The sequence below is a fragment of the Aethalodelphis obliquidens genome, unplaced genomic scaffold (assembly GCF_003676395.1).
Source record: "Aethalodelphis obliquidens isolate GAN/ISIS:26980383/991018 unplaced genomic scaffold, ASM367639v1 scaffold14, whole genome shotgun sequence".
Lineage (NCBI taxonomy): Eukaryota > Metazoa > Chordata > Mammalia > Artiodactyla > Delphinidae > Aethalodelphis > Aethalodelphis obliquidens.
This window is the reverse complement of record NW_020837958.1, coordinates 29060693-29076893: the sequence shown is the minus strand read 5'-3', so window position 1 is coordinate 29076893 and position 16201 is coordinate 29060693. Positions and strand designations below refer to the sequence as shown.

At 34.7% G+C, this 16201-nt stretch overlaps 1 protein-coding gene across 1 annotated transcript in view; it reads right to left on the bottom strand.

The window, feature by feature from the left end:
* SOX6 (SRY-box transcription factor 6) overlaps positions 1-16201 on the bottom strand; it is a 620818-nt gene that overhangs the window by 383526 nt on the left and 221091 nt on the right. Inside the window, exon 4 of the mRNA XM_027115294.1 lies at positions 2876-3116. Coding sequence (XP_026971095.1) covers positions 2876-3112 — 237 coding nt within the window. The 5' untranslated portion in view covers positions 3113-3116. The remainder of the gene's footprint in view (positions 1-2875; positions 3117-16201) is intronic.

The window sequence follows — 16201 nt, the reverse complement described above, 5'->3', positions numbered from 1 at the left end:
CTTTCTTTTAAATTTTATTTCTCTACGCTGATTTTATGAGGTTCAATTACAGTGCATAACAAATAGGATCCACTGAAGAAAACTAAGTTTCACTTAACTTCATAACAATTATTCCGGATTTAATATTTACTTGAATGTAGAATGAGGCAAAGTGTTTATTAAGTTTTACTCTTGTCACAGTCACCTTACTGCAACACATACACTCAATATATATAGGTTTGCAAGGCTGTCCAGAAACCTAAAATCCTTCTAGTGTTTTCCTTTGCTGTAAAGAAAAATTGGTCAGTGATATGATACTTGCGGTATAAGTCATTACAGGTCTGATGTTACACTTGTTATACATTATTGAATCTATCAAATGAAAAGGGAATTTCCAAATGCAGCTGCTATTTCCCAATTGTTAAATCCTTTTATTATACCATATAAGTACACAGCTGGGAAATACTATAGAGTGGGAGCTAAAACAAAATATTTTGGCTTCCGGACATTCAGAATACACAAAGGCTCCAGTGCAAAGTAATGTTTGATATCAGAAGACAATGAAAGTTTGAAAACATTTCCAGCAAGTATGATTTCTTTATATTAATATAACATATTTGTAAATTTAAACTATTTTAGACTACCATAAATCCCACTTGTAAATTTGGTAAGCAAATTATTAATATCTATTTTCTGACAAAATTTTAGATCATGAAACTTTGAGAATAACTCACCGAAGCAATTTTGCACTTGCCAATATACAAACTAAATTATACTAAGAAAAATAAGTAAAGAGTGCTCTAAAGAAGTAGAATTTGAACTGTATTATTTCTGCCTCAACCTGTATTTTCCAGTGTAGTTATTCTGATTTGTCCATGAGTATATTTGGCATAAAAGCTAAAATATATCTTGAACCTAACCCTTCTCCCTAGCCCATCTGCCTCCACACTAATCCAAGCCACCATCATCTCTTACCTGGATTTCTGAAATAGCTTCCCAGCAGGTCTTCCTCCTTTCACTCCATCTTCCCCACATCTATTTATATACAGTCACAGAACTATCTTTCTGAAATGTTCTTAAACCCTTCGATGGCTTTCCATTGCACTTAGTATCAAATCTCACTTCCATAATGTTATCTGCAAGGTCTCGTCGGATAACTAGCCCCTACCAATCTCTCCAACCATATCTGATGCTATGTCTCACCCTCGCTCATTACACTTCAGCTACAAGAACTATCTTTCATTTTCTGAAACTCAGCTATATTTTTCTCACCTCAGATATTTCATACATGATGTTCCCTCTGCTATTTTTACTCTTTCTTCTATTTTTTGCGTGGTTAGTTCTTATCATCCTTAGGTCAAAGAGGGCATTCCTATCCATCCATTCTAAATGAGGTTTATTTCATTATGTTCTCACATGGCATTATGTTCTTTTTCTTCTTAACACATATCAAATTTTAATTATATTTTTGTGTGTGTATATTTATTTTTGTTTCCTCTCCTAGATATAAGCTCCATGAAGGCATAATCATGCATGTTTTATTTACTAGACAGCCAGTACCCAGCAGAATGCTGGGCACAGAGGAGGTGCACCATAATGATTTGTTGAAATAAAGATAAAACATAGCCCTATTATTTTGCCAAAAAGCCAGTGAGAGTGACTGAATATCTATTTCACCCATGCTATATTGGAGTTATAAAATGAACTGCTTATGTTCAATTAAGAAAACAGACTTTTATCCTTGCTTTATTATACCTTCTCTCTTCCCCCTATGCAAGGAAAACAAATCTTCCAGGGGGTCTAACTGCATAATGATGATCCCCTTTCAACCTAAAGTTAGTCTAGAACAGTATAGTCTAGTCCAATCCCCTATTTCTCAGCTACTGCTTCCGAGTACTAATTGTGCCTGCAGAATCATCTGAAAAAGAAAAATGTCTGCCTCCATAAATTATAAAATTAAATCTTTGAATTGTTACTGAAACATTAAGCATAGAGCAAGAATTTTAAAATGCTATTAGAGTAAAGGCATTTTTAAATATTACCTTAGTTTTTATTAAGGAACAAATCTTTTCCCCATTCCCCACTTAAAATACTTTTCATTAATTTAGCCAAAAGTTAAGACATGTAAAACAGGGTTTAAAATTCCTAATCTAATAAAATATGTTAAGATTTTGGTCAGTTTTAAATGTTAAAAAAGTTAATATTTTTGCTTTAAACTAGATAAGTAATGTCACTTATTATGGTACCTATTTTGATGGTTACAGGTAGAATTTAACATGGGAAAGCTGGCTAATACACTGCATGTATTGGACATTGTTTTTTCTACCTTTAGGGCAAACTCCTGCAGTTTGATTGAATGATACTCAGGAGCTCTGCATGTCCTTTTGAAATTAATATATACGCACATAAGTGAGAAAAGCTTTATTATAAATCAAGAATTACTGTTAAAAATGATAAATACCTGCATTTCCTCACTGAAAATGTATTCACTATATGACCTCATTCACATAGATATGTTTGCTTATTATAATTTTTCAATATTAATACACAGCTGCACTTTACTGGATCATACTACCTATTTTGTGGTATTATCAAGGTCACCACCTTAAATACAGAGAATCAGAGAATAAAATAACCAAATCTCCCCCGAAATTAAATTAAATATCTTTTGGCAAGTCAACCTAATAATGGACAAAAACAAAACCACAAACGATTTTCCAATTTTTCCCACTAACTAGTATTAATATATTAATAATATACAAGGTGGTCATTTTCAGCGCCTGAACACAAATAACTCTAATGATACGGATTCTGAGCTTTCTCTAAAACACTTATTTGTAATGAGCCCATAATAACAGACATACTTGGTGACAGTGGCCAGATTTTAAAAGCTCACCATTCTTTGCTGAGACGACAGAACACTGTCCCAGTCAGCATCCTGTTGAATGGTATTGACAAGTGTTGGTAGCTCCTCAGAGTGAGGTTTGTTGTGCATTATGGGGTGCAGAGGCAGATGGGAGGCCACATGTTGATCACTGCCCTCTTCCTTTTCCCTTGAGGTCAAATCTTGGGTCATTGCTTCCTCTCCATCAGCTGCACTGGCAAATGGAGAGGTGGCTTGCTTGGAAGACATTCTTCTGCAGAATAAGGAAACAGCATGGATTTTTAAAAGGGCTGTCAATGACAAAAGAATAAACCATCCCTTACATGTGACTAATTCAGGAAAAAAGGAAAGTTCTCTAACTTCAGAAATGTTTATGATCTACTCTAAACCACTGAAAAAGAACTCTTAGCTTATCTGTTCCACTTTCCCTCTTTCCTTTTAACGCAAGCAAACTTCTTCCCAGTAATTGCTGCACATTTTCTTTCTTACCAATCCACAAATGAAATTTTTATGGAATAAGTTTTCATAATGTATAGTATATGTATGTGTGTATTTTTCCTCCCAGTTCTCCCAACTAGATTATTGAGAGTAATTCAGTTGATGGCTAGCAATGAAAAAAAATGAATGAATGAACAGCAAATGAGCCAGTTTGGAGGATAGATTGAAATTACAAATATCCAAATTTCTCTTATGCTTTATGTAGGAACAAAGGAAGTCTATGTAAGAAAATATAATCAGGAGAGTAAGCAATCTATGATAAAAATCCTAAACAAACTTGGTCCTGACTTCTTAGTTTATACCTTGTATTATGAGTACTAGGCCTAACACTGATTAGTGTCAATCTGATCTTTTTCTAAAGACCTTCAAGCTGTGTCAATTGCTACAAGTAAACTTTTAAGTGACATACTGATTAAGTAGCTGACAATGCTAGATTAGTTTTAAGGCAATTTTGTGACATTTTAATTGAGTATATGAAATAACTATGCTTCTATTTTATATTAGAAAGTACATATAAGATTCAAAGCATTTACTATGAAGAGTAAAATGCCTACTATTCATAATCTTAAAACTCCAAAAACAATTACTGCACATTCTTCTATGTATCCACAAGTAAACATCAACTACACTCAGCACAGTGAAGACAAGGTCTTCATTCTATGCTTTCATATACAATCAGAAAATCATGATTGTTAGACAGAATTTCAAAACTTTTAGAATATCACTTTATCGAAATGATTTTCTTAGAAAAATGTTTAGAAATAAAATCACCAGAAGTTTATAACTTAAAAGAAGAGGCAATTAGGTATATTTTCTAAAACTTTACATTGTTTTTGATTTATAGTACAGTTAGCTCTAAAATTGCTGTGTAACGAAAGGAATAAAATCTCCACCTTAATTGCTCTTTAACATTAATTGATTTCATACTATTTTTTTAAAATGCACAAATCAGTTAACATAGGAAACCACATGAGCATTTTTCAAATTAGCAAATCATTAACTTGCTAGTACTGTTTCTACAGACAAATAAATACTGATTAAAGGGTCTAGAAATCTGAGATTAACAGTTAAATTTACAAATCTGTCACATGCTTTCATGAATATTGCAGTGAAGGAAATATCAAGTGCAAAGAAAAATAATTAAGTTAATTCCAATTTAAACAGTAGTTTTTATGTAGCAGCCCATGTTTCACATAGGATTTAACAGCTAATGCTAAATTTCTCACAATTAATGAGGGGGCTCAGATTTAGTATCCTACAGTGAAAAAAATTAATGTAAGATCAGCTAATCTAATTATGCACAGTTCTAAATAAAAGTATTACGGGCTTTTGAAGTGCTTTGAAACACATTAAAATGCTGATACCTACTTATAATAATCATTCTACAAATAATAAAAATTTAATCTACTAGATTTGATACTAGAAAATAATATGGAGGAAAAAAAGTACAGAAGTATGTCTATGTTTTCTTTGAGGAGAAAGAAAAATGTTCTAATGAGTACTTTATCAAAGAATTAGATAAGTATATCCTTGACTAATTTCTATCAATAATGACAAATGGAGAAATGCATATAAACTTACAGAAAATGATACCAAATGATGTTTCTTGTAATACAGGAATCATCTAGAACTTACTTCATTAGCCTCATAAATACTATAGTAAAACCAGGCAAATTATAACTCTTTTGCAAATTTATCAAGAGCTTGCCATTAACAAGAAGAGTGTTTTCATAGTTCAGATAATAACAGTACCAATAATGTAATCATTCACATTAAAGACAAAAGAATGAATTTACTGCTGCTTTTTAAAACAGCTAAATACAATTGAAAGTCATAATCCAAAACTCAGAGTGACTTTAGTTCCCCAACAAACGTCCTCTTATTATAAAGTGACTTGGCTCCTTCCAATAGCAATATCTGTGATTGTTGGTTTAGTATAAATTAATCACAACACAAAACCCAAAATGAAAAGTCTCTTAAGAATAATTTCAACTATAAACTGCACCAATGAACAATAGTGCACAATCCTAATTAAAAACAACCATGCAGCTGTAAAAATAGACTAAAGCTGTCCAAAGCTATGGGTTGAGTTTAAAGGCTGGTTTGTTAGAGTGTTTTCTTAAGGAAGGCTGGGCCCTCTGTCTTAATCAGCCAATAAATTACTTCCTGCAATTACATTAAATAGAAAATTATTTTCAAATGGGGAGTGTTAATTGAAAATCAAAATTCAGAGGGAAGTTTAGAAATTACACACTGAATACAATTAGTGAGGAAAGGCTTCACCTCTACTTCATCAACAGTCTTCTGGTGATTCCTCCAGTGACCATTCAGGAAAGCTACCAATTTATAACATCACACACTTTGTCTTTTATTTTGCACCTACAAATACAAATGTGTATCAAGGTTTCAAATAAAAGATAGGCTGCCAAAAAAAAGCAATATTAAATCTGACTGTTCATCCTCAGTTCACATCATCATTAAGGGACAAGAAGAGGGGAAAGGTAAGACAATAATACTTAAAAACCAAGGAAGGCATACTCAACTTCAAAATCCCTCCCTTTAGCAAAGGAATTAACATTTTTTTGTTCCAAGAATACTTTTCCATATCATATTTAATTTAATTTCTTGTGTTTCCTTTAGTTCTCAATATGTTGTTAGCAGAAAAAAAGGTGACTCTTTTTCTTTTAGCTAGGTATTGCCCCCCTGTAGACATTTCCTTTTGATAAAATTGTTGGGCTTCTTTCAGGTTTGTTTTTTATTGATGGTTTTGTTGTAGTTTTTTGTTTCGGATGGTGATTTTCTTGCACTTTTTTTTTCTTTTTTTTTTTTGCGGTACGCAGGCCTCTCACTGTTGTGGCCTCTCCCGTTGCGGAGCACAGGCTCCAGACGCGCAGGCTCGGCGGCCATGCCTCACGGGCCTAGCCGCTCCGCGGCATGTGGGATCTTCCCGGACCGGGGCACGAACCCGTGTTCCCTGCATCAGCAGGCAGACTCTCAACCACTGCGCCACCAGGGAAGCCCTGTTGCATTTTTAAAAGGAAAATGTGCACAAATTCTTTTCAATGCAGTTTTAAGTGTCTTGGATTTACTGATTATTAGGTTCAATTTACTGATTATTTTTTGCAAAATTATTTGTTATAGAATCCTTCAATTTACTGATTACATCCTCATTCATTTCACTACTTCTTTACTTTAGCTTTCCCTTTTACTAGACCAACTAAACTGTATTCTAGAAGTTGCAAAGATACTTGACTTTTGGTAATACCTTTACCTAGCATGGTAGTCATTGCACCATGGCTACTCTCCTACAAAAACTCATAAATCAAATATACACTTGCTTTAATGATTTAAAATATCACATGGGATGCTTACTTTTATTTTTAATCCTCATGTTAGTAATTTTTCATTACAAAAACTTTCACTCCCAGTGTATTAGAACAGTATCTTACTTTAGCTGCTGCCATATACAACTAATAAGCAAAAGAATTAAAATCCTTGTGAAAACGGTCAATTTCTATGTGACTTAACTTTGTTTTATTTTTGCACTATTATAACTTAAAAATCATTCAAATGAATTGTTTTTTTAATTTGTATTAAAAAAAAAATCTCCCTAGTTATACCCCTTGAAAACAGGGGTTTATAATGGAAGTGCTGACACAACCCTAACTAAAGCAGCGCAAATGTTGCCGCTATAATACACAAAATCAAGTTCTATTATTCTAAACTATCCTCGCTCATGGGATTTTTCTTTACTGTGCTCCCAGCCAAACTGCTGAAGCATGAAAAATTTAAATGCAATCAAATGCGCCCAATTCTACTTTACCAGAACAAGTGTCTACAGTGGTACAATCTTAAAAGGAGATGCAACAGATTTGTTTGGTGTTTTTTTTAACTGTTTATTTATAATACAGTGCATTGGAGATAAAATAAAAGAGGAAATTACACTCACATGGTACCAGTGTATTGACTACACAGAGTACATTATAATCAGAGAGAAAAACTACATTGTCAACTTATCACATTGGTTAAACAAGATGGTTTTCTGGGGCATAGCTATTATCAAGTAAAACCTCCAAAGAGAATAACATATCTTTGGACACATAAAACTAAATTCCCATCATGTGTTCCCGAGTTTGAAATGTCTCTGCCCAGCAGATCAAGTGAATTCCCAGGATGCCAGCCGTTGGGAAGAACTTCAGGGCTTAGGACTTTTGAAAATGAGATTGTAGGAGATAAAGTCTCCAGTAAGTGATGAAGTTTTCTAGGAAGCCAGTAGTAGTACCTCTAGGAAGATTATAATTATTTTACTCCAAAACCCCAGTATAAAAGCTGAATGTTTAGACCATTACCAACCTACGCAGACGGTAAATTTCCTTTATGTTCTTTAACAAGAAATCAAGATTAGCTGGTCCAAGACTTGATAAAATGATGAGGACTGGATATCTACACATTAAGTCCTCTATCTCAGAAAAACCTTATTTTCTAGAACTTTAAATCTTTCTTATTTTTTTTTAAATCTTTCTTATTTGATGGTGTTATTTAAAAAAGAAAAAACAGTTATTTTTATGTCTAAAAGTTAGGATTTTTTAAAACAACTTTCTCATAAGGCATAGTCACTTGAAATTAATTTTTTTTTTTCTTTACCATTGCTTGGAAGGAATTCACCTCAAAACTATCATTTGGGACTGACATGATTATCCAAAGGAGCCACTGAATTTATTACAACAATATTTTTAACCTGTTTTTTCAAATGTTTTCATTACTTCTGAGATTATTATCAAATGGCATTCACTTTTTACGTGTGCTACATTTACTCAAAAGAAGCCCTGTTTTTAACATAAAGCAACATTTTAATAGTTGGTTTACTTAAAGAAAAAATTAAAATTTCAGGCCAACATTCACATTTCTTTTTGCAACTCAGCCCCAGGCTACCAAGGTAGACTTATTTCAGTCAGGTAGTTCACTGTTAATTTAATGCTGCAATTGATCTGATACTGAGAAATAAACAAATAATTTTCCAAAAATATAACACAGTGCCTCCCATTTTAAGGAGCATGAGTAACATATATGTTCAGCTGCCAAAATGCACAATATCCAGGAACCCCTACAAAGGACGCCAGGCCACCCAGCCTAGGGTAAAGAATGATTTTAAAACCCTCTTCCTGTACCTCTAATTCCCACGTTTAAGTATTGGGGGGAGGGTGGACAGGCAGGGGGAGGGACCCTTATTTCAGACATTAAAATGAAGATAACCCTTTTAAAACTTTTCCTGCTTCATTCAGGTAAAGCCTGAGGGTTGTTATTGATTCTTGTACTGTTTTATCCAGCGCTACCGCCTGTCCCTCACTCCACCTCCAATCTTCCCTAGGCTTCTGCCAGGTTTTTCTCTCTCTTCTATCTCTTTAATAAGCAAACAAGAAAATTCCATGAAAAAGAAGCTTATAAGCTTTCAGAGTTACCTTGGAGAGTTATAAACCTATCTTTTAAAGTCTGTAGTGGCTCTTTCAGAGTATATATGGTAACATATACAGACAATATCTGTTAGAAGAAAACTCATTGATTTGAGTTAGTTGTCAAATCAGTAGTGATGAGGGAAATGAAATACACTGGAGCCCTTGAAGTATGTCTAAGAAAGGGCTTAAATTAATGGATTTTGACTTATTTAAGGCTTCTAATTTTTCACACCAAAGTTCCAAAACTGTATTCAAAGGCCTTCTGAGGTTCTTACAAAACAGGGACTACCTGGAACAGATTCTTCTCAAGTCATCAAAAGTTTGTGTTTCTAGAGTTTATATTTAGCTGACAATATTGCTGTCACTTTATATAGCTTAAGACTGTTCTTTGGACTAGAGCTCATATGTCTTGGAATGCTTTGACTCATGAATTGTTTCTCCTGATAATGTTACATCACGTAACCATCTCTGTCTAATTGGTTAGTATCTGCTGGAGGAGGCAGGCAACCAGCCTAATGACTGGCCTGCCTGACTGACTGCCTATGGAAAACCTATAATTATTACATGTGTCTCTGAGTATCCAGTTTCTTCCTGGGATCAAAACAACTTGCCTTCATGTCACCTCTATCTATACTTTTTGCTTGATAGCAACAATACTGAATTTTTCCCAAAGCTTATCTACCAGTAACTTGTTGAGATCTTTGCTTTGGAAAGCCAGGCCCAGAATATATAAATAAAACCAGTCACCCAACAATAAGAGCAAAACCAAACAATGGCTACTATAAATACACACTAACTAAGAGGATTTTAATCAAGCACAATGACTTTATAACTCAAATGAAAGACTTCTATGCGGCTTGAGTGAAAGAAAGCTGTCTAAAATAATAGCAGAATGCATTTATTGATATACATTCACTTTGAATCTCCTCTTCACATGAAATGAGAACCATAATTTTTAAAGTGAATACCAAACATGTCTTTGTCAGCTTAAAACCAATCCACAAATATGGAAGCCCAATATGGATATCGTATCCAATTATCAATAAATATTATAAGCCAGGACAATAACTTCTCAGAGAGAAAGGGTAGGTAGGAAGCTGTCACTATACTTTTCCATTCTCATCCCTATTTCCACTTTTTAATATTGCCAGAAAAAAGAGAAAAATGAAAATTTATACTATATGAATAGTTTCAAAAAATGAAAGCTCACACATCGTGCCAGTGAGCAAAATTATATAAAGAAGCTAATCTCTGAGGTTCTCCTTTAGCTAAATAAAGCGAGCCAGCAATTTCTCTCTTTCATGTAATGAAATAAGGTATAAATTTCAGGTTCTTATCAAATAAGAGGAGGAGGACCAGGAAGAAGAGGAATGGGGAGGGGAACAGGAGAGGGTGGGGAAGGAGAGGAGAAGGGGGAGGGACGAAGGGGAAAGGGAAGAGAGAAACAGCCGTGGCTTTGCAGTTCATTTTCAGTTTGTCTACTTAATGAAAACCTCATTGTACAACCCTGAAAACCATTTCCAGCAGGCAAAGTATTTCTGATTCAGCAGAGGTTACACAAGCATCAAAGCAGTTAAATATAGGTGCCAAGCCACATTGCCAGGAGCTCTTAGTACTGTGAGTTAGTGTTACCTGACGACAGCTTAGTGAATATAAAATTACCTGTTTCTCCAAATGAAGACAATCAAATTGCCACCTTCCATTGTAATAATGCACAACTAGTGATCAGCAAAGTGCAAACATAATTACCATGAAGAAAACAAAAAATCAAATCTCTCTACAGATTAAACACATCTATCTGGCTTCCCCCAAAAAGGAGTGCATTTCAATGCTGAATGCTGTGATGCAATCTTTGTTATTTAACAAGACTTATTAGTCTTACAGTAAATTAAAATGGAAAACAACAAGAAAGGCCAATTAACAAAAAGTGAATACAAATACCAATAAGAGTACTACAACTTTCCAGACAGAGTATAAGGCCTACAAATTGTATCACTGCCATTTGACCTGATAATGTTAAGTGTATGTCAGCAGCACCACCATTATAAAAACTACGCTTTCAGAGACTTCTTTCTAGCTTAGAAACCTTTCAGCAGGTCGAAAAAGACAGGTATTATCCAAGCTCAAAAGCTTTTATCTTAACTTTTCCTTAAAAGAAAAAAGTTATGCCTTATTGTCTTCTAAAGTGACCTGGATTTTTGAGGTTGAAAATTCACCTCACAAAATTGATTTATTATCTCTATCCAAGTTTAGAAAAATAACCAAGCATAGGCTACATGTCCACAGCTTTTATTACTGAGACACTCAGCATCTGGAATTCCTATCCAAATGTGGTGGCCAGGCTGGGCCGCTATGAAAGTGATTGCAGTAACCCATAGCTGGGTTAGTATTAAAGACCTAAAAATTTGACATGGTTTTCCCATACGCTGAAGATTTATAAGTAATCTATATAAATATAGATGTTGCTCCAATCAAACTGCTTTCTTAAAAGCTCTCTTACTAAAGTGATTTTCTATCTATCTAACTCAAAATTTAAAACACTCAGATTTACATCATACCTTCCAATACGGCAAAAACTATCTTTCCCATTTCAAAACACTCCTAACATAGGGGTTTTCTTCTTTCACCAATAATGTCTTCCTTTTCATTAAAATATGCTCAACATTGCTAATTATTAGAAAAATGCATATCAAAACTACAACGAGGTATCACCTCACACTGGTCAGAATGGTCATCATCAAAACGTCTACAAATAATAAATGCTGGAGTGGGTGTGGAGAAAACAGAACCCTCCTACACTGTTGGTAGAAATGTAAATTGGTGCAGCCACTATGCAGAACAGGATGGAGTTTCCTTAAAAGAGTAAAAATAGAGCTACCATATGATGCAGCAATCCCACTCCTGGGCATATATCCAGAAAAGACAAAGACTCTAATTCAAAAAGATACATGCACCCCAATGTTCACTGCAGTACTATTTATAATAGCCAAGACATGAAAGCAACCTAAATGTCCATCAACAGATGAATGGCTAAAGAAGATTTGGTACATATATACAATGGAATATTACTCAGCCATAGAAAAGAATGGAATAATGCCATTTGCAGCAACATGGATGGACTTGGAGATTATCATACTAAGTGAAGTAAGTCAGACAGAGAAAGACAAATATCATATAATATCACTTATATGTCAAATCTTAAAAAATGATACAAATGAACTTATTTACAAAGCAGAAATATATATTTCAATTAAAAAATTTAAAAAATAATGTACCCCTTTTTATCAGAAAGGTATCTTACAGATAATACCTGATATTCCATTTTTACCTGATATCTCTATTCTAAATAATTTCATTTAGAATCCTCTAACTCAAAAATGGACCAGTTGGGGCTTCCCTGGTGGCGCAGTGGTTGAGAGTCCGCCTGCCGATGCAGAGGACACGGGTTCGTGCCCCAGTCTGGGAAGATCCCACATGCCGCGGAGCGGCTGGGCCCATGAGCCATGGCTGCTGAGCCTGCACGTCCGGAGGCTGTGCTCCGCAACGGGAGAGGCCACAACAGTGAGAGGCCCGCGTACCACAAAAAAAAAAAAAAAAAAAAGGACCAGTTGAAGGAGAAGGGGTAGCACAGCAAAGAATGAAAGTGCAATGAATTAGGGACCATCAACAACATAAGATTCCCTGAGCTTGAATATCAGCATTTAAAATCAGACATTTGCAATCAGATAGATCATTCCTTTGAAGGATGCTTTCATCCTTTATAAACCTGAAATGGCCAGTCTTACATTGCATTCCTATTCCACCATTCCTCCATTTTATTAGGAAAGAGTGGAGGAAAGGGAGAGATGAAGGTACTGGGTTGACTTTGTGGCAAAATCAAAAGCAGAATAAGGACAGGAGAAACAGGAGAAAGGGAAAGTCTAAAGTCTAGTGCACGTTTTATTGTGATTTGAAATAAATTTCATATCATTAAGAGAAGTCTGCATGTGAGGAATAAGATAGTTTTAAAGGAAAGATCTTTTTCCTTCACCTTGCCAAAAAAGTTTTTTCCCTGAAGGACCTTACTTATAAGCTTAACACAATAAAAACCTCCCTACAAGGGTGGGGGGCTGGTGATGGTGGTGGCAAACAGTATTTTTTTAACTTCAATGATGAGTAATTTAATATGTTCCTAAAATTATGATCCTACAGAACATTCCTTACAATATAGTAATAATAAAAAGTGTCCACAAAAAGAGAAAAGGAAACCTATTGTCAGAAAATGTCTTCCAGACCCAGGGAGATAAATGCTTGTGTAAATATTATCAAAAGCTTATGGCAAGTGGAAGAACAACAGAAAACATTCATAGATTTTGGGGTTTTTTTTTTAAAGTTTATTCTATATGTTCCATGAAGATAGGGATTATGTCTGTCTTGTTCATTACTGGGTCCCCAGTGAGCAGCATAGTGTACAACACATCGTAGATAATTGATAATGTTGGGGAAAAAAGAGTGAAGAAAAATTAGGGAGGGAGAGATGAGCAAATAGCTTATTTTTTTTAAATTAAGGTGAATAGATAATCATAGAAAATGCCACTCACATGTTAATGCTGCCAACCTAAACATTATTCTTTCTCTATATTCTTTTTACCAAAATCTCATTCCTTAACATCTAAATCATTATTTTTATATCTAGATCCCCAACAATGAGCTCTCTTTCACCTCCCTGAAATACAACAGCCCTCAAATGACTGCTAGAAAAGTACATCAAGATTATACCAAGATATACTTTGCTATGTCATACTCAACGAAACAAAATTGGATTCATCATTTTCCTCAACACCCTCCCTCATCCATTCACACCCAGAGGAGTACCATGCCCAGCATGATCCAAGTTCAAAACATGAACCCTACATCCATCTCCTCTTTTTTATCCTTGCTCCTCATTGCCAGCCTGTCATTAAGCTCCATCAACACTTTCTTAATAATGTTTTCACGCTCACACCTTCTTACCACACTCATAATCACCTTAGTACAGGGCTTTATTACACTTCATACCTAGACTCTTGCAACAGACTGTAAACTGATTTCCCTAATTTCAGCATCTCCAGCTCAAAATCAGTCTTACTGCCACTCCTATTATCAGGCCACTCTCTTGCTCGAGAAAAATCAGTGGCTCTCCCCTGATGACAGAAAAAGTCCAAACTCCTGACTATGGCATTCAAGGCCCTCCATCCAGATCCAATCAATCTTTCTAAACTTATCTTCTAGTAGTCTACACTTTAACCTTCTACTCCACTAGACTGATATACTCAGACTTCACTTATTGCTGCCCCCCAGACTTTGCTCTGCCTGTCTCTCCCTATTTCCCTCGCCTTCCTTTCTTATCACTAGGAAACCAACTGAGCCTATTCCAGGTAACTAGGTCCACCCTTCTAATCACTTCTAATAAGTGCTCTGAAATTTTATTTTTTATATAACTCATTCAACACAACGCATACTATCTTACACAATCTTTTTAAAATATATGCTATAATTATATGTTTATATGTAATCCCAACCAGATTACAAACTTTTCAAGGGCAAGAATAAAATACTAGGCTTCTCTGTATTCCCACAGCACCTAGTACAATATTTTGCACAAAGAAAACACTCAATAAATATTTGCCTAATTACTTAAATTTTATTAAATGAATAGGCAGAATTAAAATTAGGATATTATACTTAACCAGAGGATTTAAAGTAAAACTTCTAGATCTCTGTGCATAACTTGGTTTTTCAGGGCTGTCTCCTCTTCCCCCACCCTCTGGCCAATTAAATTCAGTTCATACTTTAAATGTTTTACATATTATGGAAAAAAACAAAAACAACAAATCATCAATCTATGTTGTTAGAAACATTCAAAAGATGGATAGATGGACAGACAGACAAACAGCTATGGATGGATGGATAGATGTTGAAGAGATGGTTGAAAAGATACAGAAATAGTATTTGCTAGACGTTTAGAAAGTACCAATCCCTATGCTGAGCACTGCTACATGTATTATCTCACTTAGTTCTCAAAACAATTATAGGAGTTAGATAATGTACATTATCCCTCTTTTACAGAAAAGGAAATCAAGGCACAAAATTTTGTATTTAAAAAAAATATTAAGACTTGCCTACGGTCATATCTAATTAATAAAGAAGGCAAAATTTGAACTCAGATGGTCTAACTCCAGGGCAGATGCTATTACAATTAAAGGTAACTGATAGTAAATCTAAATTAAATGAATTAACTATTTTCAATTATCATCTGAATTTTTCTTTATTAGTTCATATACTTCCTATAGAATTTTATTTTTAATATTCCGGTTGGATATACTAGATACTCATTTAATCCAAACATCAAAGAATTTTCTGTCTTCATTTTTCCCTTTTTCCTTCCTTTCTCCTTCTAGGATTTGAGGTATTTAATTACTGGTTAGCAACTATAAAAGGGGAGGGGGAAGCAGAAAGGAGAACAGGTGACCTTCTAACCAATCCATTTGACTCTCTGACAGTTTGACAACAAAATTGGTTACAGAAGTAGTTAAATCTATTGGCACACAAGTCTTAAAGGTTCACTGTAGTTTTCATACAGTAAATTTTTTGGTCATTAACTATCCATGCTTGCCCTGGCATGCTTTTTCTGGGTAGCCTAGATGATCAGCAGTTAACTATATTCTTATACAGACAATCGTGACATAAAACAAGGATGTCACTTCCCATTCATTTCAAAGTCCAGAGAGGTATGAGATCCAATTTCTACCTTACAGCTCTTACCAGAAAAGCCATACCAGAAGCATCATATACAACCGGAGCTGTTTCACTACAAAAGTAGGTGTTGAGGACAGCCTTGAGGGAAAATGAGATGAAGTACTTGAGCAGTATATATTTAACACACCACCCATCTAGAATTCATTTCAGGGAATGCAGAGTTAATTTAAATATCCTCTTAAAATCTGACAACCATATAACATTACATACACCCTAACTTCTGGGAGAAAAAACAGAAAAAGTCCATACCCAAGGGCATTCATTTTTATAAATTGTAATTCTCTGTGAAAGTTGAAGAAAGGTTTTCACTACCAACTGAAATTTCCACATTTTTTATATACACCAAACAGTCAAGATTCACAAATAAAGTGCTGCTATCTTGTATTTTTCCCTCATTACCTCCACCACCCCTCCCCATTCCTTACAGCTATTTGCTTGAAGTTTCTCACTTGCATTTGCTGGTAACATATTATCATAAACAGCTCCAGGAGATGAGAATCCAATTGTTTCCATGAATCATTGCACAGAATTGTTTGAGTTATCATTATAGAAGACAAGTATGACTACCCACTGTCTTGCACACCAAGGGATTCTTTACTAAGTACCTATA